The 27,754-nt window shown below is 39.7% G+C and overlaps 1 protein-coding gene across 1 annotated transcript in view; it reads left to right on the forward strand.

Annotated features, from left to right (window-relative positions):
- iglon5 (IgLON family member 5) overlaps positions 1-27,754 on the forward strand; it is a gene marked incomplete at its 5' end in the record, with an annotated part of 163,740 nt that overhangs the window by 122,536 nt on the left and 13,450 nt on the right. The window contains 5 exons of the mRNA XM_053487385.1: positions 9,204-9,285; positions 12,039-12,271; positions 13,890-14,009; positions 24,681-24,812; positions 26,645-26,765. Of these exons, the coding sequence (XP_053343360.1) occupies positions 9,204-9,285; positions 12,039-12,271; positions 13,890-14,009; positions 24,681-24,812; positions 26,645-26,765 (688 nt within the window). The remainder of the gene's footprint in view (positions 1-9,203; positions 9,286-12,038; positions 12,272-13,889; positions 14,010-24,680; positions 24,813-26,644; positions 26,766-27,754) is intronic.

A 27,754-nucleotide genomic window follows, 5' to 3' on the forward strand; every position in this document is an offset into this window, starting at 1 on the left:
GAGTACATTACTGAAGCATTACCACTCGGTCAGAGTGACAGTTTTAACCTCCTAAAGAAACCCCTGTCTGGTAAACAAAATCATGAGCCTTCCATGACAAGGACACTCCAAGTACCCTTAGGAGGCAGCTGACCCTATAATGCCCTTGAATGAGACAGACTGCAAAAATACCTAACTAGGGAACCACTTCCTGAATACAACCTAATCATATACTGTAGGTTTTTAGTATCACTTGTTACAGCAAAGTGCTGCTGAATGCTCGATTTATGATTGCTCAGAAGGTCAATTGAATATTTTCCTCTTCAGCTTTGACAGAAGCTTGTGGCTTTAATTCAAATCAGAAGTCTGTTTCTAGGCACTTGTTGTACACCAAACCACTGGAACACTAGGGGGCATGCAGTTTGGATGCTGTGCAGACACCATATTAAAGTAGAATAATTTGGAAGCTGGACAGCTTGGTGGCTTAGTGGTCATCAATGTCCTTGAACCTCCAGGTCCTGGGTCGATTCCTGCGTCAGGTCTGTGTGCATGGAGTACATGTTCTTCCTGTGCTTGGTGGGTTACTTCCGGGTTCTCTGGTTTCCTTCCACAGTCCAAAAACATGCAGATTAGGCTTAGCGGCACTTCTAAATTTCCCATAGATGGTTCTCTGGAAAAGGAATTTGCAACCCACTCCAGTGTCCTTGCCAAGAAAACCCCATGGACAGCATCTAGGAAGGCCTGGCATGTTATGGTCAATGATGTTACAGTATGAAGAGTCGGGAACGACTAAACAAACAACCAAACAAAATTTGTAAGCTAAGATGCACCTCATGTTAATATTTTAAGAAATAGGAAAAAATTAACAAAGAGGTAACGTTACAACAGTGGATGCATGTCATAAGTGTGGGAAGCTGTTGTGTCTGTCCCAATTTTAGATTAGAATTCTAAACTCTTTTGAAAACTTAAGGGACCATTGATGTGGTCAGATGTGGTGCAAATTCACTTGTATTCTGCATAAAATTAAGAGGATATTAATTTTACATTTATGGAAGGGGCCTCCAGCATCAGCACTGTGTAACAGTTTTCTGAAGAGTGTGTGGTTTTTTCATTAACATGACAAACTAAGGCCCCTGTCACAGGGCAAGTTTACATGGTTTTCCAAAAGTATCGAAAAACACAGCAGGAACCAGGTTAAAATGGTTAAATGTGTATTTATCAATTTCATACTACTTCCTAGCCATTTCTCTTTTCAGGTCCTTAATGTGTCTACCATATTTCCTCTAATTTACTATCATGCATGTGAACATCGCACTCACCAGGTCCTATGAGATCGAAGTTATAATCAGACTTAGTAATGCTACCAGTATGACCGCGCTCCAGTATTTACTAAATTCTCAGAACGTGACAAAGACATGCTGGTAACCTGCTGCATGTGTGGCATAAACATGATAAGCACTACAAAAACATAATATGAACTTAACATGTTGATTTACTACAACAACATTGCGTAGACCTACAATATTATGGTCATAGCACACGTCTGAAAAGGTCGCTGTGAGAAGTCCATCCATGTAGCAACAGGGCAATGACAACCCGATTATAGCTCAGTTAGGATGTTCAACCTTTCCCATCTGCATCGTTAATGTAGTCAATAATAGGTGTTAGTTATGTCATTATTATGTCAATGCAGTCATTAAAAAGGTGAAAGGGTCAGTCTACGTGCCATCCGGCACTTCAGGCGACAGATACTCCCCAGTATCGGCAGTTATGGCGTCTGATTTTCAGCTTGTCACCAATGCTGTCATTACCAAGTCCTTATTCAGCTATTCCTGCATCTTGCTTTGACAACATCCTCACCAGGCATTTTTTTAGAATATGTCCAAAAAAGCACAGAAGCACCACATCAACAGAGACAATACTGTGTCTTTACCGGTTTCTACTGCCTTCCTGCCAAATTGTACAACTTCTTACTGCATTTACCCAATTTTTTTGTGAGTAACATGGCTCAGTGTACCGGGGGCCCAAATGACAACAAAGATGCAAAAGTTTATAGCTGTTTCACCAAAAGTCATAAAAGGATCTGATTTGTTTTGAAGATGTTCTGCAACAGGTAAAGATGAAACACTTAATCTATAATTTAATCTATAAACTTATAACTGAACCTAATTAATCCATCCATTCATTTAGTAGCATCTGTAGCCCAACTAGTATCCGTAGATGCCAAATCTGACCATCCTACAGTATTTATTCCCATTTTCACAACCTTGTTAGGACCTCCAGTCACCATTGACACACACACACACACACACACACACACACTACAGGCAATTTGGGAATGCTAATTAGCCTAATATGCATGTCTTTGGTCTGTAGAAGGAAATTGAAGTATCCGGAGGAAACCCACCAAGCACAGGGAGAACATGCAAACTCCATAAACACAGACCCTGAGGCAGGGCAACAGTGCTAACCGCTAAGCCACTATGTGGCCAACTTAATTAATACAGACATGTAATCATTGACTAGTTACTGCGGTTCAAAAGAAAACAGTTTATAATAAGCTGCTATAGTAAACAACAGCAGTGTGGTAACAATAACTTCACTTTACGCTGCTAATTATTTCCTTAAACAACAGACCATGTCATGTTTTGTTCCTTACATATTATATAGCTGATTACTGGTGTGATTAAAAGCACCCTCGTGTCACCCTGAGATTCTGAATTTACAGTCCCACTAACAAATTCTAAGTGATAATAAACCATTTTTTCGTCATACATATAAAATATGTGACCCAGAACTATAATTATAATTTCATCCAACAAGCGATCAATCAAATGAAAATGTTCTCCATTTTATGCTAATTAGTTATTGTGCTATAAAGCTCCTCCAAACGGAGTGCCAACATAGCACAATGTGTGTATGTGTGTGTGTGTTTGTGTGTAAGCTTAATGAGCAGGAATTTTTATCTCATTGTTTTTCTCTGAGGTAAAAAACAAGTAATCAGTTAACCTCTTATGTGTATGTTTGTTGAAATTAGTAAGCTACTCGCTAGATTCTCGAACTTGGCAAGAATAATAAATAAATAACAGCAACAGTCATTTTCCTGAAATCCTCCCAGGCTTATGTAAATTTTTATTTCATTTTTTATTCTAGTAGAACACAGTGCCTATCAGTGTTTAGGCTAACAAAGCTAACATCCCAGAGGTAACATCAATATAGCTAATGGCTAACTTACAAACTTGCCAAGTTATCTATGTAGCTGCTTCAACATGACACTAAACGATTAAATTTATTATTATTATTGGAATTTATCTGTGTGTGTGTGAGTGTATGTGAGTGTGTGTCATGTGTGTGTGTAAGAGAGATACAGAGACAACTTAGTGTAAACAAGTCGTAAGATACTTAACATAACCTTAAAAAATACGTTAAGCAGAGAGTTCTTCCTGCCTGAAATAATATCACTAATAAAATTAAAGCTGATCAGTTTTTTTTAGCCTTAACCTTTTAACTATTTCTACAAACTGTTCTTCCTCAACTTTTTTTTTCCTACTGGGTGAAAGTCTAACACAGCATTGTCTTTCTTTGTCACATGAAGGGGCCAGGGGTAGCTCAGTGGTTAAGGCATTGGACTACGGTTCGGAAGATCCCAGGTTCAAACCCCACAACCACCAAGTTGCCACTGTTGGGCCCTTGAGCAAGACCCTTAACCCTCAACTGCTCAGATGTGTAATGAGATAAAAAAAAAAATGTAAGTCGCTCTGGATAAGAGCGTCTGCCAAATGCCTAAATGTAAATGTAAATGAATGAGCTTGTGCAGCTGCAACATTTCTGAGGTAAAATAAAAATAGCAGTGCTAACCGCTGTATTACTGTCATAAAGTTTTATAACAACTTATTAAACAGTGTATCACATCAGCCATCAGTCCTGTGTCATGCCAGCACCATTGCTCAGGTTGCATCTCAGCCAAGGTAATATGGGCTGACTCACAATTTTGCCTAAGAACACAGCCATGAATAAAGAATGGTACAAAAAAATTCCTCTGAGAGCAACTTCTCCCAACCATCCAAAAACACGCCTTTTCCAGCATGCTGGAGCACCTCGCCAAAAGGCAAAAGTGGTCTAAAGTTTGGGTTCATGGCCTGGAAACACCTCAGACCTTAATGCCATTCAGACCTTGTCGTCAATCCTGAAGAGGCTGGTGAACAAACAAAAACTCACAAATTCTGACAAATCCAAGCATTGACGATGCAGCACTGGGCTGCCATCAGTCAGAATGTGGCCCAGAAGTTGATTGATATCATGCCAGAGAGAACTGCAGAGGTCTTGAAAAAGGAGGGTCAACACTGCAAATATTAGATCTTTGCATAAACTTAATGTAATGTCAAAAAGAAAAAAAAAAGCTTTAACACTTATGGAATGATTGTAATTATACAGTACTTCAGTAACTTCTGACAAAAAGATCTAAAAAAAAACACTGAAGCAGCAGACTTTATGAAAATTAATATTAGTGTCACTCTCAACACTTGGCCATAGCTATAGGCTGATCTTTAGTGTATGAATGTGTGTGTATGTGTGTTTGTGTTCCCTAATAGACTTGCAGGGTGTCCCCCGCTTTGTGTTCCAAGTTTGTTACATCTCCTTTGTCTTCTGGTAACCCCAAGACTTTAACAAACCACGGTATCATATTGGGGAAACTAGTACTGAGGGAATTTAGCTCTGGGAATATGGCACCCTAGGACCATGTAGATATGATCCCTGTGGTATTTCCTGTGCAGTATGTACAGTATACCCTTCTCAAATGTCATCTTCTCTTTTTTCTCAGCGCTCATGTTTTCATCTTGTCTCATATTCAGGACATTTTCGACAGCGCGACAGAGCTAAATGTATGCCAGAGCTATTGAGTGTCAGGAATTGTCTGGAGAGAGAACATGGTGTAGTTTGAAAAGAAAGTTAAAAAAAAAAAAAAAGAAAAAAAAAGAAAAAAGACAGCTTGTCCATGAGAGCTGCTTCTCTCCGAGTCGTGCTGATTGAATCCTCCAGCCCATTGCGATAGCAGCCAGCACAAAACTGCAAGGTTATATCAATTTTGCTGGAGCTGGTGTACAGTCATAAAGTGTCTCTCGAATTTCGCCCACCCACGCTTCCCTCCCCCTGCTACTCTGTGCATTCTCTCTATTCCATTTTGCTCGTCTGTCCTGCTATCTCATCTCTCTCTCTTTCTCTCTCTCTCTCACACACACACACACACACACTCACATAAACACCATCTCACTACATTACCCAATCGTTACCCCTCACTCCCTGCTCTCTCCCTCTCTGTTTCTCACTCACATACTCATAGTGTATTATTAATGCTGAAGGGTGGCGGCTGTGCTCCGTGAGGCTCCCAGGTGTTTTCACACCCTGTCTGTGATCCTTAGCAACTCAGGGCTACGTCTGACAGCAGGATGTGAGGCGGTAGATCTTGTAATGCAGCTTTCTTTATAAACTCGGCTGGGAAGTTCGGAACATTTTAGTGACTCGGTTCTTTGAATCTCGTTCATCAGAATGAACAAATCTTTTTTTGAGTCTTTTAGTTCATGTTTCTTTTAAACAGAAATAAAATAAAATGTTACATTTTCAATAAACAGACCCCCAACATGTCTACATTCACAAATTTTGGCTTTAGTTCCAGTAATGAAAATATAACAATGCAGCTAAGGACATATTATGATAAACAGAATGAGCAGCTCACCTCTCATATCTTCTGGTCTGAATCGTTCTTTCCTTTACTCTATTGGCGTCTATAAGAGTCACGTGACTAAAGAACAAATGATTCGGACCATAAGACTCATAAGAACCGCTCAATTCTGTTTCCTGTGTACTGCACCGCATAGCGTCTATGGGGGAAACGATTCGGACCAAGACTTGAGAGGTAACTACTCATTTCTGTTTGCTCTATATAATCTACAGAGGTTTTGCGATGCTTTGCACATGCACGCCCAATAGAAAACGAACAAATCATTTTCTGAGACTACTCGTTCTTCTGACTTAATTTAAAGACTCATTTAAAAAGAACGTATCGTTCATGAACGACCCATCACCTACTGTACTGTATATACACCCAACTTGGTTGAATTTCAATTCTCAATAGTGCTTATGAACACACACAGCCAACCAGGATAAGGATTAAGAAAGGTCCGCCTCTTTTTTTGAAGTGTGTGATCAAGATCGAGCCTCAAAGGTTGTGTGACCTTTTTTGATTTGAAGTGTGTGAGTACAAGAGCTCTGCATTTATGCCTGAGGTTTTAATATCCATGCATGTAATTTAAGTACTAAATCCTCTCCCATAGTGAATACGGATAATAGAGAATAAAGATGACATTTAAAAATGTTTACGCAGCATATGTACATTTAACCCCACGTTAATACACTGATTAAAGTATTTACACTTTAAAAAATATACAAGTAGAGTTTCTCAAATCTGGATCTGGACCACATGGCAAGGTAATCCGGAACCGGCCCACCTCAAATCGGGAATATATTAATAAAATGTAATAATGTCTATGTTACCTGGCGGTAGGATCTCGGCCTTAATCTGAAGTTTAGGCTTTAGCTCTTATGTAAATAGTCATTTTACTGTAACAAACACTGTTAATTGTGGAACCTTTTTTCTCAATACAGGCTTTGAAAATTCCATAAATCTATAAGCAGCAATTTTTTCCAGCTGATGGTTTACTTTTAACCTTTGTCTTGATCAGCACTTGATTATTTTTTATTTTAATATGAATCCATGTCTCTTCACCAGTAATGATTCTCTTCTAAGAAATTTTTACTTTCCTTAGAGTATCGGTCCAAATTGTGTTTGCTGATATCTAAATAATTTCTTTTTTGAGCACAAAAATAATCAATAAATAAACACTACACGCTGCTCTTCTTTCGTGCAAACCACAACTTGGGAAAACTGTTTCCCATTTACAGTACACCTGCACAGCAGTGACTAAGGGGACAACAGCTTTGAACAGAAAGCACTGATAAGACGATAAGTGAGCTGATATGTTCTAATATAACCAGAGTGCGGATCATTTTCGACTCACCCTTGTTTGTTTCCTTATAGTTACAGTAGAGTTGCTTTGACTTAAGCAACTGATTGCAGTCAAGTGTGAATGTATGTTGTTTGTAAGCTATAAGCAAGTTTAATAAAACTTATTTGCTTATCTGCAATTGTTCCAGACCTTTGACCTTGAATAGAACTTAGACCCAGACTTTTGAATATTAGGTTTGAGAAGCGCGCTGCCATATAGGATATCTGGATTAAACTCTGTGCATGCAAAAATAGACTCATTGTGATGGCCAGAAAATACCAAAATGCTGCATTAAGCCAGACAGTGAGCAGGGGGTGGAGTGTGGCGTGAAATCAGAGGCGGCAATTGAGTTGTGAAAATGGGAATGGAATAGGGAATAGGGAATACCACCCCCCCATCCCCCTCCCAGTCCTTCCATTTACAGCTCTCCCCGTGTTGTTTTGGGGCTTTAGCTTATGCACACATCATCTATTTAATGGCTATGTGTGTGAGAGAGTGTGTGCGTATTCCCCAGGTTTCCCGGCATTCGTGAGTGTATGAGTGTGCAAGGGGAAGCACTGAATTGAATTAACCTCAATACGCTACATCGATGAACTGCTGTTGTTCCACATGGGCGAGAGAAAGTAGCTGCTGCTGCAATAAACACACACACACACACACTTAGTACATCAAGCACCCGTCTATTGCTCTCACAGACACAGGCACAGTGCCGCAGTCACTGGCACAGTATTAGCTGCCGTCGCTAATGTGATTAGACCTTTCAGCTGGAGACTTTCAGACAGTGAGAGGAAAAGAGAGAGAGAGAGAGAATGAGAGTGAGAGAGAGTTATTGTTCTGCTCTAGTGCTCAGAAGGTTGCAAGTTCAAATCCCACTGAGCCTCTGCTGGTTCTTTAAGCTCTGTGCAAGATTTTCACCCCTAACTGTTCGACCTCTTGATTAGATTCCGTCTTTCTTGGGTGGAAATGTCTCCTAAATGAATAAATGTGAAAAAAAAAATATATATATAAAATATTCAATCTTACAATTCTCTTCTAAAATGCCCCTTTCTGTTTATTTCTCTCTCTCTCTCTCTGTCTTTTCCCAATGTCATTGCTTTACTCAATTTAGACGTGACACCGTCTCGCATTGCATTTCCTTTTCATTAGACTCAGGCTATTTGCCGTCTCCCTTCCATGCACTAATTAAAAAAAAAACAAAAAAAAAAACAAGCAGCCGGTCATCAGACGGCGCACTGCTTGGAAATTCTTTGCCTCATTCTCTTGACGAACTGTCACTTTGCTGCCTTCTGGACTAAAACACATCAAATATCCTCAAGCCTCTTAACGTTTTTCTTCATAAGACACCGCATATTAAAGCTCGAAGGCAGGGACCAAATATTGACTGGAAGATATTAAAGATGGTGGGGGTGTGGCGGGGAAACCGGGACGCACTGCCACCGACCTATGCTCGATGTCCCGAATGATAAACCCTAGGAAAATAACCTTTAAGGGACATAAAATGTGTGTATAAAGATATGCAGCCTGATCAGGGCATGCACTTAAAAGAAAATAATCAACAAAGTTACTGTAAGTTTATTATTATTTAACAATTACCGTATAATCTTTCCGGGTTTGATGTAAACAGTACGTTTGGTTTACCTGCTCATCATCCCAGGTTATCATGCACAGGTTCAGAGTGAGCTTGGTGTGCGTGTATGTGTGTGAGTGTGTGGCTGCATGTGTCTCAGTAATTGTACCTGACCTCATGTCCATCCAATGCGACAATATGTTATTTGTATGCTGTGACTTTGTGAATGTGACCGTGTGTACGTGTGTGTGTGTGTGTGTGTGTGTGTGTGTGTGTGTGATACTGCATCCCTTGTGCGGCCAGGCCTGTCCCTTCATTTCACGCTCTGCCGCCTCTGTGTGAATCCTCTTTCCACGGCTCATTATCGGGCCTCTTTGGCGAGCATGCGGCCGGCCCGTCCGCCCAATCATTATTCAAATACATGGAGGGTTGGCGCACACTCCCATGCTTGTGTACTCATTACGCTGTCCTCAGAAATAACTAAGTAAACTTCCAAGAAAATTGGCTCGATGACGTTGTGGTAGCTGTGTCGTGCTTCAATAACAGAATTATGTTAAACACCTTCTTCCTGTCTTTCTCGTTTCTCTTGGCAGGACCCAGCGGCGCCCGTGCAGTGGAGTTTGGTTATTTCCCTGACAACATTACAGTGCTGGAAGGGCAGAGCGTGATTCTGAGGTGATCCTCTATCCACACACACACACACACACACACACATATATATATATATATATATATATATATACACTGTTATTTACATTTAAATCTGCTTATTTGGTAGATGATTTTATGGGGCAGGATCCAATCCAGTGTCCATCACACAGTATGATATAATGCACATCATAATACATGATCTAGAATTGCATTTAAGGAAAATATGTTTTAAACAGACATTTTTTTTTTTAGATTTAGAGCTGTGTGATGTGATGTATAGCCACCCAAGCTGTACCTTCTTTAGTCTCCGATGCATTAAGGCCGCGCATAATTTACTGAGCTGACAGATACCAAGACCACACTCATTTCACCGGACTGACGGACATTGACGGCATACCTTTTTCACAGACAGTGTGGTCATGCCCCTTCGCTTTCTTACTGTCACTGAGCCTATTAAAAGGACGGTCACGGAGGCCACACTTTCTTTACAAAATAGACAGGCCCTTAGATCACACCTGCTTAACTAAAATGACAAGAGACTGAGGCCACACCTCCATTACTAAGATGACAGAGACTGAGGCCACACCTCCTTTCCTGGAAGCACAGACCCTGAGTCCACAGATATGGAAAGAGACCATACAGTACCTACTTCAGTGGAAAGACAGACACTGAGGTCACTCCCCCTTCAATAGGCCACACCTTTTTCACAGAAAAAAAAGAGACTTGAGCCACACCTCCTTCACATAATAGGCAGACACTGAGGCTATACCCCCTTCAATAGAAAGAGACATGGAGGCCACACCTCCTTCACTAGAAGGACAGACACTGAAGGCCACTCCTTTCAAGAGGATTAGGCATGGAGGCCACACCTCCTCCACTGAAAAGGCAGACACTGATGCCACATCTTCACACTGATGCCACATCGATTGGTAAACCAAACGTACTGTATACATCAAACCCGGAAGGATAAGGCCACACCCACTTAATAGAAAGTCAGACACTGTGGCCACTCCCCCTTCAATAGAAAGAGACATCGAGGTCACACCTCTTTTACTGAAAAGGCAGACACTGATGCCACATCTTCACATGAAAGGCAGACACTTAGGCCACACCTCCTTAATAGAAAATCAGACAGTGAGGCCACTCCTCCTTCAATAGAAAGAGACACTGGGGCCACACCTCCTCCACATGAAAGGCAGACACTGAGGCCACACCTCCTTCACATGAAAGGCAGACACTGAGGCCACACCTCCTTCACATGACAGGCAGACACTGAGGCCACACCTCCTTCACATGAAAGGCAGACACTGAGGCCACACCTCCTTTAAATGAAAGGCAGACACTGAGGCCACACCTCCTTTAAATGAAAGGCAGACACTGAGGCCACACCTCCTCCACTAGAAAATCAGACAGTGAGGCCACTCCCCCTTCAATAGAAAGAGACATTGAGGCCACACCTTCTTCACTGAAAAGGCAGACACTGAGGCCACACCTCCTTCACTAGAATGACAGGCAGACACTGAGGCCACACCTCCTTTACATGACAGGCAGACACCGAAGCCACACCTCCTTCACTAGAATGACAGACACTGAAGCCACACTAAAAAAGACAGATTGAGGAACAGGCACTAAGGCTACAGATTTTTTGGGGGGGGTCTAACAGACCTCTTTTTATATTTTCGCCCCTGTACCTCACCACAGTTGATTTGAAATAAAGTAATCAACACATAAGAGACATCCTGACATCAAGACATTAGCTTTAATTAATAATCTTTAATAAAAATATTGCATTACCTGTTTAGGAATCACAGCCATTTATTGCACAGTGCCACTATTTCACAGGCTCAACAGCGAATGGGCGAATAGAATTATATATTTGAGGATTTTTTTTTTATACTCTCAGTCAAGTCCCTTGCTTTCAAAAGGTGTGTTTACATGGACCCTTAAATTCCCTTAATAATAGGAATAATAGCTCAAATCAAATAAAAGTGCATCATATAAACACCTTAGTCAGAAGAGTCTAACCTGATCCGTCCCGACTGGAATGAATTTTCAATCATAATCATAATTAAACTCTTTCCCACCTGTCTTTACTTTCATCCACTGGGTCTTTGGAACAGGAAGGGAAATTGGCAGGCATTTTATACGTACAGCATTAAAGCATCTAACCATAGATGAGGCCAAATTCTTGTAACAAATCATGATGCAGAAGACGGGCTTTATCAGAAAAAAACAGAAATCCTAACCTACCCTCGAGTTGCTGAAAATTTCCTTATTTTGCCCTACTTAATAAGATCCAGGGTCAAGATGGTTTGAGTATGAATGTATAATGAGGTAGGATGTTGTATCTGTATTGGAGATCAAAATGAGAAAATATTTGACACTATAAATGATGAAGGATTTGGAAGTAGAATAATTGTAGAAAGAGATTTGTTGGGGAAAAAAAAGAAAAGGAATCTAGAATGGGAAAAGTAGAGAAAGCACAGCTTGAAATTGAGTCTAACAAGACCAATAACCAGAGACTGGTGTAGACGGTAATTGGAGCAGAAGTTTAGGATGGAGCTTGAGGAGTGTGAAGATGCCAGGTGGAAGGCAGTAAGCGGGATAGGGATGCTCTCTGAGATACATCTTGTCACTTTAAATGTAGCTGGCTTAACCTTGCTGTAAATTAAAGCATTTTACCATTTAACGTTTATGATAATGTTAAACTATAAGTATATACAGAATAAATAGAAGTGATTTACAAATGCTGTTTTCACGCATTCATCTTTTTATAGGTGTAAGATCGATGAGGAAGTGACCCACAAGGCCTGGCTGAACCGCTCCAACATCCTGTTCACAGGGAATGAGAAGTGGTCTCTGGACTCACGGGTGTCGATGGCCAACAATAACGAGAGCGATTTCTCCATCCAGATCGAGCGGGTGGCCGTGGCTGACGAGGGGCCGTACACGTGCAGCTTTCAGGCACGAACCAAGCCACGCACTGCACACGTCTACCTCATTGTCCAAGGTGAGGCTTCATCCATTCATTCATGCCATCATTGCAGTAGAACAATATTTATGAATGTCTCCATATAAATATGAACTATTAACCTGTAAGGAATTTTCCCATGGTGTATAGTACCATAGTAGTTTTAATGGGACAATAGGCGGAAGATACTTTTTCGCTGATATAGTGCATAAACCACACTGTGGTTCATTCTTACAATTTCATATGATATAGTATGTACCATATTAGATACCTTGGTAGGCAATGAGGTACCCAATAAGGACCATGGTGTTCAACAAAGTATTATAGTATACACAATAGTCCTATCATAGTATCTTCATAATACCTAGACTGGTAAGCACTATAGTGCCTAGTAAGGTAATGTCTGGTGTACCACAGTAATACTATGGTATATTATGGGTAGTACAGTATTATTATAACAGATGTTTGATGATCCAATTAGATTTGACATTTAATTGATTAATCTCTTAATCACTATTAAAATGGTTTTTAATCTCAGGATTGTTCTATGATTGAGTCTATTCATACAGTATAAAGTATGATGATACAAAGAGTAGCATGCTTAACTATTTCCTAAACGCCAAAGTCTTTTCTGTTGCTGTCATTATGTACTGTATATTCACTTTGAACTGAGAGTTAAGAGCCTTTAATTGAGAACCTATCATCAATTGTTAAAAAAAAAAAACCCGACTATGCATTATACCAACAATAAATACACTGTACATTAGTTGCTCAGCAAATAAGCTACGGGAGCCATCTATAAGCATTTTAAGGGACTGAGCTGTTATTGATGATGTGTCACATAATTTATCACTGCTCCTGTGATGGATGGCGAAACCTTAACCCCCCTAACATGACAGTCGTTTATGCAGATCATATTTTCTGCATCGCGTTTCGCCGTAACACAAGACGGCCACTTAGGAAAATGAAAAATTGCCCCGGAACACAAATAAAGGCCCACAGAGCAGCGAAGACATTGCAGGATTTTTTTTTTGCTTTTGTTTGTCTCCCATAATGCTCCCAAGCAACTCCGGGCGTCCGATGAACAAGACGCACCTCTGTAAAAAAGCTCTCTCTGTACCGTGTTTGTTTGATACTGCGTTGCCCTCAATTTTAAGTCTTCTTATGATATCAGAGAAAAAATAATTACACCCTGAAGTCAGTGCTCCAGCAGAGACCCTGCAGCAGGTCCAATTTCTGCTTCATCTTTAAAAGCAGCTTTGGTCTGGTGCAAAAAAAAAAAAGGGTAAAAAATCATTCTCTGGCTAAAGAATGCCTTGCAGGATGAATAGCTTGGCTGTCTTCATTAAAAGAATCCATGATGAGCCATTTAAATTCAAGGGTCATCTTGTTATTGGGCTGCTATTATGCGTGGGCTTTCACGACAGGGGTTGTGACACAAGACAACAGCTTGTAGCCATCACTTTTAACAAAGAAAGAAGGATAACAAAGGCATCTAAGTGGTGCTTGACTGACAAAACTTAAATGGTTGGGGTCAGGGAGTTTTTTTTTTAATTATCATTTTTTAATCAAAACAATTACAGCACCAACATTGTGAATAAAGAATTATAATTTCTAACATTTCATGTTTTTTTTCTTTCTTTCTTTTTTTTCACAGTCCCAGCGAGGATAGTCAACATCTCTCAGGATAAATCGGTCAACGAGGGCGATGATGTAAACCTCTTTTGCCTGGCGGTTGGCCGGCCCGAGCCCACCATCACCTGGAAGGACTTAAAATGTGAGTCACATCTCTTGAATTCCAGATTTCACGGCCATCTCACAATCACATCATGCGTAATTACCGCCGTAACCAGAACGATAATCATCAGCATCTGTCATCAGGCCTGCCGTCGCTGTCACCGCGATCACTCTAACACTAATAATCATGTTTGTCATTAAGGCCCTATTTATAACTTCCATCTTCGTTGATATAAATCACATTCGTCGTGGTTAGCCAAGATAAAAAACATGTTAAAACTGTTTCGTATTTTTTATTTTTATATTGGCGGTAAATGTTACTCTCACCCAGAACGGTTGAAAACAGTCTACACTCATTCATTATTCATTTTAAAAGTTTGTCCTCACTTTTACGACAACTTTGAGGAATCGAAACCGCTTAAGTCGTGATGTCTGTCTCGTGAGACTGCCTTTACACACACTTCGAGCTGGCAGACATGATTGACGAGCATGTGGAGGAGGTGGGTTAGTAGTACATGGCATTAAAAATTTATAACAAAAATGACATGAACCAACATGCTCATAGTTACCGTACAGTATATTTATAGATATTATATATTTTTTTTATCTTTGCTCAATTTAAAGAAAGATCTCAGTCAAGCCTTTCCTTAATGATCAACATAGAGTTTTTTGTCATGTAAGTTCTGTTCTGTAATAACACTGGAGTAAGTGGTCTTTATTTTTGGTAGCAAACTCGATAAATAGGATGTTACTTGGAGTTTCGAACCTGCTAGCACCTGCACTGACTTACTGTAGACACTAAAGGAATTATTGTGAATTTATGTGCTTCTCCAGCTATTAAGGTAGATTGCCTGCTTGTATTCAGTGACACATAATACTTTAACAGCTGCAGAATGTTTGTAGTAAGAAACACTACAATAGTATAATATTAGCATTAAAATCTGATCTCCCCCCCCCCCCCCAAGATTTTTGTCCTAATTTAGACGTACAGTAAGAAATTCTTACATCCATCACCCTGTTATTGTACACTGCCAACCAAAGAGGGCAAAGACTATAATGTGTTTCCTCCATCTTTTTGAACTGCTGATCACTCATTGGGTTTGCTTGGAGGAAAGCACCTTAGACTTGCGTGAGCTGACACATGCCCATGATTGGCCAGTGTTACTATGATTGATGTATTAAAAGAGCACAGAAAAGAGCACAAAAAAAGCTTCATGTCTAAAACACTGGCATTTCAGAAGTGAAAATGGTTTAGAGCGTGGTCAGGACTGTACGGGAGATGTGGCAATAACTTGCAGCCAAGTTCCTGTAATGTGCAAGTGGTGTTGGAGAATAATTGTGTGTACAGTTCCCACGGACAGATGTCACTATATTTAGTGGTTAGCACTGTGGCCATACACCTTCATGGTAGAGGGTTGGATGGTCGAGGTCTGTGTGCATGGAGTTTGCATGCTCTCCCCATACAGTACTTGGTTGGTTTCCTCCGGGTACTCCAGTTTCCTTCCACATTCCAAAGACATGTAGATAAGGCTAATTGGTATTCCCAAATTGATTGTAGTGTGTGAATGTTGACCAACCACAGTTGTAAATATACTGTAGAAATAAATACAGTAATCCAGCGTGTACCCTGCCTTGTGCTCAACGTTTCCCCATGACCTTGTAACGGGATAAGTGGTAGAGAAGATGAATAAATGAATGAATGACACACACAGTGTTTTCTGTGATAAGATTTATCTTAAGATCTATATAAGATTTTTTTTCAAGGTGAACACACTGAAAGAAAGAGTCAGCAGATTTCCCACCTTTGGACTGTGTTTTTTAATTTTTATTTATTTATTTCACCAAATAAAAATCTACATGCATTCAATAGAATGACGGTAGCTGCTATAATGTAAGAGATAACAGGAACTTTTCTTGCACACATTTAGCATGTAACTGTAAATGGATGAAATTATTGCAAATCACAGTAAATACATCACTGGAGAAAAACACTTCAGGTCATGCTGAAAATGGAAAATGATACATTTTCACTACATCATTCCTGTTGTATTTTGTTCCATAGGTTGAAAAACGCACATCAAGGTAGTGAAGATCCTCGTATCCAATTAGCATTCATGCTTCCTCGTTGTATATCTGTTCATTTAATATCATGACTTGCTAATCGGTAGCTATTTTCAGTTCTAAAGGAAATCATATCCGAAGGCGATCTTGGCTGTTTGTAAACTCTTTTCTTCCCTTCAAACGCGGCTAATGATCGTAGCTCACTGTGAGGTTGCAGGAAGGTGAGCTAGTTTAGCTTTTGCACTGCAGCATCTCTTAGTTTGCTCCAGTTTGCTGCAGGCTCCTTTCAAAATCGACACATTCAGCAGTTTTTATACACACACACACACACACACACACACACACACACACACACACACCTCACACACTTCTGGAGGAGAGCTACAAGAGCTGGAGGAAAAAAGGAAAGAAAAGCATAATGAAAAAAGGCTATTTCACAATCAAACAGTACATCTTAACATCTGTCAGTCGTCTACTGTCCTTCCCACGGCATTAATCTGCCTTTTGTTAGTCACGCCTACTTTTTCCCGCTTCCTGCTTGAAGGAATTGCTGAAACACTATCATTTGCCAATACCATAATGACACTTCTAAGCTTCCAGAGCTGATGCCACACAAACACACACACACACACATGTGACAGGAACAAATCCGCCCAAACAGACGTACGCCTGTCAGAGATAAGCATCATGTGTCGTACAAAAAGATCAGCCCTGTCCATCACGGTTCTCATAGCAAAAATTCTCATAGAAATTTTCGCAGATATGAAAAATCTTTGATCCTCAAACGTTGCACATCTGTCTCTTTTTACACTCTACCCATGTCTCCTGAGGTGAGGCAGAACAGATCGAAAATATTTACAGACTAAATACAGCCCGCAAAACAATACCCGTCAGACAAAGACGCCGCCCGGGTGTGCTTTTTCCCGCCGCTGTCTGCGTAGAAGAAGGTAAATCTAGCCATTATCACAACCTTAGCTGATTTCAATCAAAATTGCTGTTCTGTCAGAGAGGTCTTCAAGTGTTGGAGTCCATTTTGCCAGGCACTCAGGTCTGGCTAAAAGAAAGAAAGAAAAAAAAAAGTGAAAAAGCCAGTCTGATGGCTGAGGGAAAATCGAAAAGAAAATGAAGAAAATTTGGTCTACTTAACGGGCGTCGGGTTTCTCTTTTTCGCTTTTCATCTTCTCCGTTCACGTCTTCTGTCTTCTCGCCGCTAAGGGAATAACAAATTGACGCTCACATGAAGAAGGCCGTAGTCTACTTACCGACCTCGGAGAAAAAAAAACATCGCCTGGATCGGATATGTCATTTTTTTTCCGTCGTCACCTGTGAGCTTGAAATGGCTGGCAGAGTAGATGAAGTGTTGAGAGAGAGAGAGTGAGAGATTTAATAACGTAAGAGAGTAGGTGAATGGTGTTGTAGCTGGGATTGCGTATGCTCGTCAGGGTAAACAAGAGCAACGCTAAAATAATCGGCTCCAGCTCAGTGGCTGTGCTAATAATCCTCTGGCTTAATCTTCAATTAACAGGCCCGCAAATCTGTGACAGGGAAATGCCCGTATAGCTTTACGAAGGAAGTCTTTAGTAGTCCTGCACTGGACTGTGGGCGAGCTTGTCAAAGGGCAGGTGGGAACGAAATCAAATCCTGAGTGGATTCGGTAGTTAATGACGCTTTTTCTCCTGACATGTAGCGCACCTTGAGCTTTCAGGAGCATAAAACATGAACACGGACACCATGCCGAGACAGATATTTAATAAATCAAAGGGCTGAATGACTCAGAATTTTTCACCAAAAGACCCTCGGAGAGATTTCTCCCACTCTCTCATTAGCGTGCCTTCCGTCTCCCTTGTTATTATGCTAATTTTCCGTTCGCGAACAAGAAAACTTGGGAGTGGAAATGACACTTCTCTGAAGTGTAAAAGTTAGCATATTGATAAGGAGAAATATATTTCTGGAATTAATGATGGGAGAGCGAGGCTACTCGAGAGCAGATACTTTTATGTGAAATTAGTTTTATTGTAGCGGCACTGGTTTACTGGTGTGTCAGGAATCCATAATAATAAATGTACAAACACATTTTCTAGATGTACAGTCATGGCCCAAATTGTTGACACCCCTGAAAGTTTTCTATAAAATCAAGTAGTTCTCACAGGAAACGATTGCATTTACACATGTTTTGCTATACACGTTTATTCCCTTTGTGTGTATTGGAACAAAAAAAAAAGCGAGGAAAAAAGCTAATTTGATATAAAGTCACACAAAACTCCAAAAACGGGCTGGACAAAATTGTTGGCCCCCTTAAATAAGATTATTAAGATAAATAAGATGTGATGCTCCCTTAAACTCACCTGGGGCAAGTAACAGGTGTGGGCAATATAAAAATTACACCTAAAAGCAGATAAAAAGGAGAAAAGTTCACTTACTCTTTGCATTGTGTGTCTGTGTGTGCCACACTAGGCATGGACAAAGAGAAAAAGAGAACTGTGTGAGGACTTGAGAACCAAAATTGTGGGAAAATATTAACAATCTCAAGTCCATCTCCAGAGATCTGGATTTGCCTTTGTCCTCAGTGCACAACATTATCAAGAAGTTTGCAACCCATGGCACTGTAGCTAATCTCCCTGGGCGTGGATAAAAGAGAATAATTGATAAAAGGTTGCAACGCAGAATAGTACGGAAGGTGGATAAGCAGCCCTAAACAAGTTCCAAAGAAATTCAAGCTTCAGGAGCATCAGTGTCAGTGCAAGCTATCCAACATTTAAATTAATTGAAACACTACAGTATGGCAGGAGACCCAGGAGGACCGCACTGCTGACACAGAGACATAAAAAAGCAAGAGTACAGTTCGCCAAAATGTACTTGAGTAAGCCAAAATCCTCCTGAGAAAATGTCTTGCGGACAAATGAGACCAAGATAGAGCTTTTTGCTAAAGCACATCATTATACTATTTACCGAAATGGAATGAGGCCTACTGTACAAAGAAAAGAACATAGTACCTACAGTCAAATATGGTGAAGGTTCAAAGATGTTTTGGGGTTGTTTTGCTGCCTCTGGCACTGGGTGCCTTGACTGTGTTTAAGGCATCATAAAATCTGAGGATTATCAAAGGATTTTGGGTCGCACTGTAGGGCCCAGTGTCAGAAAGCTGGGTTTGCATCTGAGATATTGGGTCTTCCGGCAGGACATTGACGCCAAACATACTTCAAAAAGCTCCCAGAAACGGATGGCAAAAAAGCGCTGGAGAGTTCTGAAGTGGCCAGCAATGAGTCCAGATCTAAATCCCATTGAACACCTGTGGAGAAATCTTAAAATTGCTGCTGGGAAAAGGCGCCCTTCCAATATAAGACCTGGAGCCGTTTGCAAAGGAAGAGTGGTCCAAAATTCCGGGTGAGAGGTGTAGGAAGCTTATTGATGGTTATAGGAAGCCACTGATTCCAGTTTTTTTTTTCCAATGGGTGTGCAACCAAATATTAAGTTAAGGGTGCCAATAATTTTGTTTTGAGTTTTGTGTGACAAATTAGCTTTTTTTCCCTCCCTTTTATGTTTTGTTCCAATACACACAAAGATAATGAACATGTGTATAGCAAAACATGTGTTAATGCAATACTTTTGTATCAGAAATACTTGATTTTCTGGAAAAATTTCAGGGGTGCCAACAATTTTGGCCATGACTGTATTTAAGGAAGATTCAGTGAAGAGTTTACCACGAACAAAACATGTTTATACTGCAGTATTTGAACAGTTTGAGAGGAAAATGAGATACGATATCTTCATTTTGGCTGTTTTAAGGAAAATTAGAAAAGTAGAATTACAGGCTGTTAGAAAATATCTGGTGCATCGTTTCCACAAGTCACAAAGGGGGTAAAAAAGGACAAACCCAAGAAGTTGACATCAAAATTGTTTTGGTTATATAAGTGTGAATTTTATGTGCCAAAGTTTTGTCCCAATGGATTAAACAGCATGCAGTCCTGTATGTAATTTAATATTAATAGTAATGTTGGTTGGGTTTTAATAAAAGACAATAGAGCGGACTTATGGTTTGATTTTGTAATGAGTCACTGACTGTTCTAGTGTTATTTCTACACACAATTTTCTTTAATAGATATTCCTAATTATTGTTTTCTAAATATCGATGTCTCCCGAATGCAGCAGAACAAGTTCTAGAAATAGTTAAAAACTTTTTTTTAAAAAAAGAATATACAGTGGGGCAAAAAAGTATTTAGTCAACCACCTATTGTACTAATTCTCCCACTTAAAAATATGAGAGATGCCTTTCATTTTCATCATACTGTAGGTATACCTTAACTATGAGAGTAAAATTAAAAAAAAAAATGTATTTGCAAATTATGGTGAAAAATAAGTATTTGGTCAATAACAAAATTTCATCTGAATACTTTGTTATATACCCTCTGTTGGCAATGACAGATTTCCAACGTTTTCTCTAAGTCTTCACAAGATTTTCACACACTGTTGCTGGTATTTTGGCCCATGCCTCCATGCAGATCTCCTCTAGAACAGTGATGTTTTGGGGCTGTCGCTGGGCAACACGGACTTTCAACTCCCTCCCAAGATTTTTTGGGGGGTTCAGATCTGGAGACTGGCGAGGCCACTCCAGGACCTTGAAATGCTTCTTACGAAGCCACTCCTTCATTGCCCGGATGGTGTGTTTGGGATCATTGTCATGCTAAAAGAGCCAGCCACGTTTAATCTTCAATGCCTTTGCTGATGGAAGGAGGTTTTCACTCAAAATCTAACGATACACGGCCACATTCATTCTTTCCGTTACACGGATCAGTCGTCCTGGTCCCTTTGCAGAACAACAGCCTCAAAGCATGATGTTTCCACCCCCATGCTTCACAGTAGGTATGGTGTTCTTTCGAAGCAACTCAGCATTCTTTCCCCTCCAAACACTAAGTTTTATTTTGGTTTTATCTGACCATATGACATTCTCTCAATTCTCTTCTGGATCATCCAAATGCTCTCTAGCAAACTTCAGACGGGCCTGGACATGTACTGGCTTAAGCAGGGGGACACGTCTGGCACTGCAGGATTTGAGTCCCTGATGGCGCAGTGTGTTACTGATGGTAGCCTTTGCTACGTTGGTCCCAGCTCTCTGCAGGTCATTCAGTACGTCCGCCGTGTGGTTCTGGGATTTTTGCTCTTAGTTCTTTCGATCATTTTGACCCAATAAGGTGAGATCTTGCGTGGAGCTCCAGATCGAGGGAGATTATCAGTGGTCTTGTATGTCTTCTATTTTTTAATAATCGCTCCCACAGTTGATTTCTTCACACCAAGCTGCTTACCTATTGTAGATTAAGTCTCCCCAGCCTAGTGCAGGTCTACAGTTTTGTTTCTGGTGTCCTTTGACAGCTCTTTGGTCTTGGCCATAGTGGAGTTTGGAGTGTAACTGTTTGAGGTTGTGGACAGGTGTCTTTTATGCTGTACTGATAACAAGTTCAAACAGATGCTATTAATACAGGTTACGTGTGGGGGACAGAGGAGCCTCTTAAAGAAGAAGTTACAGGTCTGTGAGAGCCAGAAATCTTGCTTGTTTGTTGGTGAACAAATACTTATTTTACCAAAAATTTACCAATTAATTTATAAAAAATCCTACAATGTGATTTTCTGGATTTTTTCCCCCTTATTTTGTCAGTTATAGTTGAGGTATACCTATTATGAAAATTACAGGCCTCTCTCATCTTTTTAAGTGGAAGAACTTGTACAGTTGATGGCTGACTAACTACTTTTTTGCCCCACTGTATGACAAAAATCGTTTCTTAGAGAAAGCAATATACAGCTGTGGACAATAATTTGCCAAAACAAATTTGTGACAAAAAAAAAATTCTTTTATCACATTTTGCCATCAAACTGTTCATTTCTACTTTGCTAAGCCATCCTGGTTCTAGTTTGTTAGTAGGTTTGTGCTGTATTTTAGTCTTCCTGCGAGAAGTCAACCGTTGACTACTGCTCTGACATCACATGGGAGGGTAAAAATGCACACTTCTCCAAGCATGTGGAAGAAAGGTCAGGTTCTGCTGTTAGCTCTTAAAAACAAAAGAACAAGGACTTTTAAATCTTCCAGTAACATCCAACTCCATATTAATAAAAAAACCAGTAAAGTATTTATAATAGTGGGGATGAAAAGTGTAGAACTCAAACTCCCAGAATGCAATGCTGTTATACTGTATGAGACGGTTGCTCTGAGTTGTAGCAGAGACTCGGATTGTTTTGTTAGCAAACTATGAGATGATGAACTCGATTACATTGACAGTGGTGTTAATATAAAAGTTAAATCTGTAGCAGATGATAAGTTTTAGCAGCAGGTATGCAAAATTGTAAGTAGGTTAATATAGAAGACTTAAAGTGAAAGAATTCAGAGAAGACGTGTTTTAAAGGCAATGGAACCATGTAAAATGCATCAATGTAACTTATATGTCACAGCAAGAGCTATGTATAAAAATCACTTTTTTTTTCATGCCCATTAACCATGCTAATCATATAGCACATTATCAAATCTTCTCATTAGCATGTTTTAACAGGCCCTTATTGACTTCCCATCGTAATTTCCTTTCGGTTAATTTCCTGTTGCCGTTGTAAAAAAAAAAAAAAAAGCAATCCAATACTTTATTAGCTCAGGTGAAGTCCGTTAGATGAGCCCATGGAGATCCAACTTTCGATCTGATGCAATTTCCCTCAAGAAACAGCAACAAAATGATGGGTCAAGTTGTTTGTACATGTAAACAGGATGTAACAACTTGGGAGACTTGGGAGAAACGCTATATATGTGTGGATAGCTTATTACAACAAAATGCACATTCCAAGTCATTAATCAGGCAATGATCGGGCACAGGAATGGCACTAATCATCAAATTGATGGGGCGATCAAAAGAGTAAACAAAAAAAAAAGAGAAAACACAAATGGGGAAATCACAAGTTTGAAATTGCACAAATTGGCAAGACTTTGTAAGAAGGAATTGTGATTATATAGTGCAAACTTCGGTCCTGAAAAATGAGACCGATGCAGAAATGCAGTTCCTCAAATGACTTGACACTGAAAGTAAGTCAATCCATATAGAAACCCATGTTAACATATTCAACTTTACAACAGAAATAAACATGTTTGCAGACTGGTACCAAAAAAAAAATTAAATAAATAAAAGTTTTTGGTCTTTCCCATTCAAATCAACTCCATGAGCGGGTGAATACTTTTGTAATCCACCAGCTCTGTTTGTTCTGCTTATTTGTCCATTTATGGAACCAGAGCTTTGTCATTTAAGCTTCCTATGCATGACACTACGAAAGGTTTTTCCAGTGAATAGAACATTAAACACACTGTCTAGTGTTCAAAATTATCTTAACTTGAGTCATTTAGGAAACTAGGATTTGAATGTAATGCAGCAGGTACTTATAGTATACTTTCAGAATACTTTACTGACACGACAGGAGACCAAAATATATTGAAAAGGCAGGCTCTACATGGAGATTTTCACAGCTGGATTACATGATTGCTGCAGCCCATTTTCCTCTCTATTTTAAGTTTATTTAAGAATATCGGATGTCTAATCCGAGATAGCACAAGATAACAACAACAACAAAAATTATATTATAATACGTTATTTTGAATAGTAATTATATAATATTTAAACCTAATGACACCAAGTGACAAAAGCAGGAAATATGAATCATGTAAGGCAAGATGGGAAGCAAAAAAAAAGAAAAAGGTAAAAGATTGTTACAAATCATTTTAATTTTTACAGGCAAATTACAAATAATTACAGTTTTACACTACTCAGGTCACACAAAGGTCACAGATATACAGAATTGAACATTTTAAGTTTAAGAATCCTGACATCCAGTGCAACAAATTTTTAATCGAGATTCAGATTTCTTGGAAAACGTGACTCCCCGAGGCGTTTTTGATAAGATTATTAAGCAACAAGATGGATTTGTTGCTTTAACAGAGAAGCAAAAGATCATCCTTCCCCTCTTCGTCAAATTCGCATTAGTTTCAAAATGATTTTTGTCTGGAACTTGACACACACTGCTCAGAATTTTAGGTTGTGAAACATGCGAAGGGAAACAAGCACTCAAGAAAGATGGCACCATTATTTTAAAGGTGTCTAATTTTTTAAAGGGGCAATACTGCAGAGTGGAATACGCCACACTACAGCCCCGCTAGGGTGTTCCCGTTCCCCTCCATGCTGTGCCCTTTTCATATCCATCCACTCTGTCAGATTTTCCAGAATAAACGTCGACTCATCATCCAGCCTTGTTAACGAAGTGCTGTAGCTCATTTCTGAGCTAAATGACACTACGTCTACTGAACATTATTCATTTTGGCAATGCTTCACGCCGGCCACAGTCCAAACATTTCGATCTCGGCAGCTAAATAAACCATCAATTAGGCCCATTGAGTTTAAATAAACCCATTTGATCAAACATGCTAACAGTGATTGAGAGTCAGCAGCCGCTAATTAGAGCGATCTCGTTGGGGGTGCGCTAATTTATTATTAGCAACAGGAACACATTATGCTCAGCTGTTACTAGTGGGAAGTTCAGATGTGACATTTGACCCTTTTGTCTGAGGTTTTTTTTTGTGTGTGTGTGTGTGTGTGTGTGTGTGTGTGTGTGTGTGTGTGTGTGTGGCTTGCAGCTGGACGCATGTACGAGGGAGAGTTTCTGGACATTACAGAGATCAAACGGCATCAAGCTGAAGAGTTCATGTGCATCACGAACAACGGTGTGGCGCCACCGGATACACGCCGGGTCAAGGTCACAGTGAATTGTGAGTCTGGTGAAACACACACACACATACAGTATATACACACAAACATCGGCTATTTGGAGCTACATGTTACATTCTATTTTGCTTTTGAACTTATGAATAATAATAATATTAATAAGAAGAAGAATATTTAGCCTAAATATGTCACTCAGTGTAGCCGTCTATACTTAATATGAAATATTGATCCATAATCAGATAAAACCCACAAAAAAACATGACCTTATCCTGTACTCTAATCAACCATAATATTACAATACAAAACATCATGCTACATAGTGTGTAGTTTCCCTTTGGGCTGGCAGGGCAGCTCTGGCCCGTTAGTCATGACACCATAAGACCTCTGGGGTTGTGCTGCGGTGTCTGGCACCAGGAAGTTAGTGGTGGACCCATTAGGTGCTGTAGGTTATGGGGTCTGGCCTGCATGGATCGGACTTGTTTGTCTGGTGCATTCCATGCTTGATCGGTCAAATTGAGTTCTGGGCAATTTGGAAGGTGGATCATTAAGATTAACCTCTTTGCCTGATAATCCCCAGACACAGCAGGCTGTGATGCACTGGATATTTACTGATACCTTTCTCTCGTAGCCAGCATTAAGCATCTCACTGCCATCAGTTCTCTAGTTTATCATTGAAAATCAGTGTAATTAAATTTACCTGGTGGCTGATCCGGTTAAATGGACAGTACACAACATTGGAGCAAGCAATAAAATCTGTTTTAAAATAAAATGAAATAAATAAATCTTTTCAACTGGCTTGCCATATTCCATGCCTTTTATCTTACCAGTGGCAAGGCTGGTCTATTATTGATTATCTTTTTTTCTTGGGATCTCAATTCATTAGCCAGACCAACAGGCAAGTCAAAACTCCGACATACCTCATGTTATCCTCTGCTGGAAATCCAATTACTGTAACTAGGCTAAAAGCAGAAACTAAGTCGTAAGTATTGTGAGGCAGCATGGTGGCTAACTGGCTATCACTGTCACCTCGCACCACCAGGAACCGGGTTTGATTCTAACCTCGGGTCTGTGTGCATGGAGTTTGCGTGTTCTCCCCGTGTTTGGTGGGTTTCCACAGGGTACTCCGGTTTCCTCCCACAGTCCAAATTCGGCTTATTAGCATTACCAAGTTGTTTGTAAAATGTAAATGAGCTTGTGAGTGTGTGTGTGTGTATGCAAAGAATTGGCACCCTGTCCAGAGTGAATAAATGAATGAGTAATTATGTGAAGTAAAGCAGACTAAGGGACGCGATTTTCATATATGTATCAATGTAAGGTCATGCCAATTTGTGCTAAAATGTGCAATGCTCTAGAACAATTTAAGTGCTTCACTGTATTGTATTTTGCTGTATTTGAGTGTATGGCATTGTACTGTATATTACTGATCAAAAGGTACCAGGTTAAATGCTCAGATTTAAAATAAGATAAAATGTAAGTTGCTCTGCATAAGGACCTCAGTCAAATGCCGTAAATGTAGACTGTATTTCTAATTGTTCTGACATATTATCCTCCTAAGACCCAGCTTCTACTGTTGTATACACTGCAATATCTTCTCTCCCTTTCTCTTTATTAGCACCTGATAAATAGGAATTTAATTATTGTCTTTGGGAAAATAATTATAGCTAACTGTTCTATGTACAGTATAGGATTGCACAAAGATATACAGGAAATAATAATGAAAATGAAAATAATAATAATAATAATAATAATAATAATAATAATAATAATATATCGACAGAGTTGTACCACAACACTTCTCGTTCTTTTATTTATTAGCATAATCAGATCTGTCTGAAAGTTGAAAGACAATTCCAGTAAATGCTCGCTCTTCCTTCAGATCCACCCATAATCACAGACATAAAGAATATGCCAGCTCAAGTGGGGAAGACGGCCATCTTGCGATGTGAGGCCCTGGCTGTCCCGACAGCATCTTTTGAGTGGTACAGGGACGACCGGAGGTAACTGTCTTAAACTGTTTACGCAGTACACACAGGTTTTAGCTCCTGCTGCCATATTCCAGCTGGGATCTCTTGACAATTGTGAAATGTATTTTAAAATCCCTGATCTATCTTATCCGTATCTCTATTATTTAATATCTAAACAATATTGATGTGTGTGTGGACAAGTGGGAGTTTAAATGATAGAGGGAACGGGACACTGACTAACACTTTCTCTTTCAGATCCCCAGCACCAGTCATTTTTCATTACTTTCCTTATCACTTTTAGGTGTGCCGGTTTTTCATTGTTTTTTTTGAGTGTTAAAGCAACTCTGCAGTGCTGCCTACAAAATTGAAGAACTGAAGGAATTATTATGGTTTTACCATAATATTTCTTTCACACATGCTGCCAGTCATGTGGAACCTTTGCTCCACAAGCTGTTCATTCAAGACACTGGATGTCCGCCAGTTAGATTGTTTTGGGATTTTTTTTTTTTTTTATGTTTTGTACCTAAGAGTACTTCATGAACTATATATTCCAGAATCAGGCCTTATCAGAATCAGGGTAAAGAATTGTCAGTTTGATGTACTTCCCATTTGAGTTTAAATAGGGGGCACTATTTGCAAAGAAATGCTTAAACTCTTATTATGTGTCTGGGTCCCCAAAAAAATTTTTTTTTTTATTTGAGCACTAGATGGTGCTTTAATAAAAGTATATATGTATATAGGCATATTTAACATTAAATGAGTTTTACTCATAAAGATATTTTTCAGCTTTGTTAATCCTTGCAGAATCATAGGAGCATAAATCATAGTACATAGGAATTCAGCATCTTCCATGATTCTGACTGATTATCATTTTCAATTTTATGCCATAATTAAGGGTGCTTTTACACTACAGCCCATGGCACAGCCACCGGTATGCTTAACCCCAAATTTTGTCACATTTGTTTGCTGTTCCTGGGAATGGATTGGCGTACCCTACTTGGTTAGACGTGAAAAGGTGATTT

Source organism: Clarias gariepinus, chromosome 26 (assembly GCF_024256425.1).
Source record: "Clarias gariepinus isolate MV-2021 ecotype Netherlands chromosome 26, CGAR_prim_01v2, whole genome shotgun sequence".
NCBI classification, from domain to species: Eukaryota; Metazoa; Chordata; class Actinopteri; order Siluriformes; family Clariidae; genus Clarias; species Clarias gariepinus.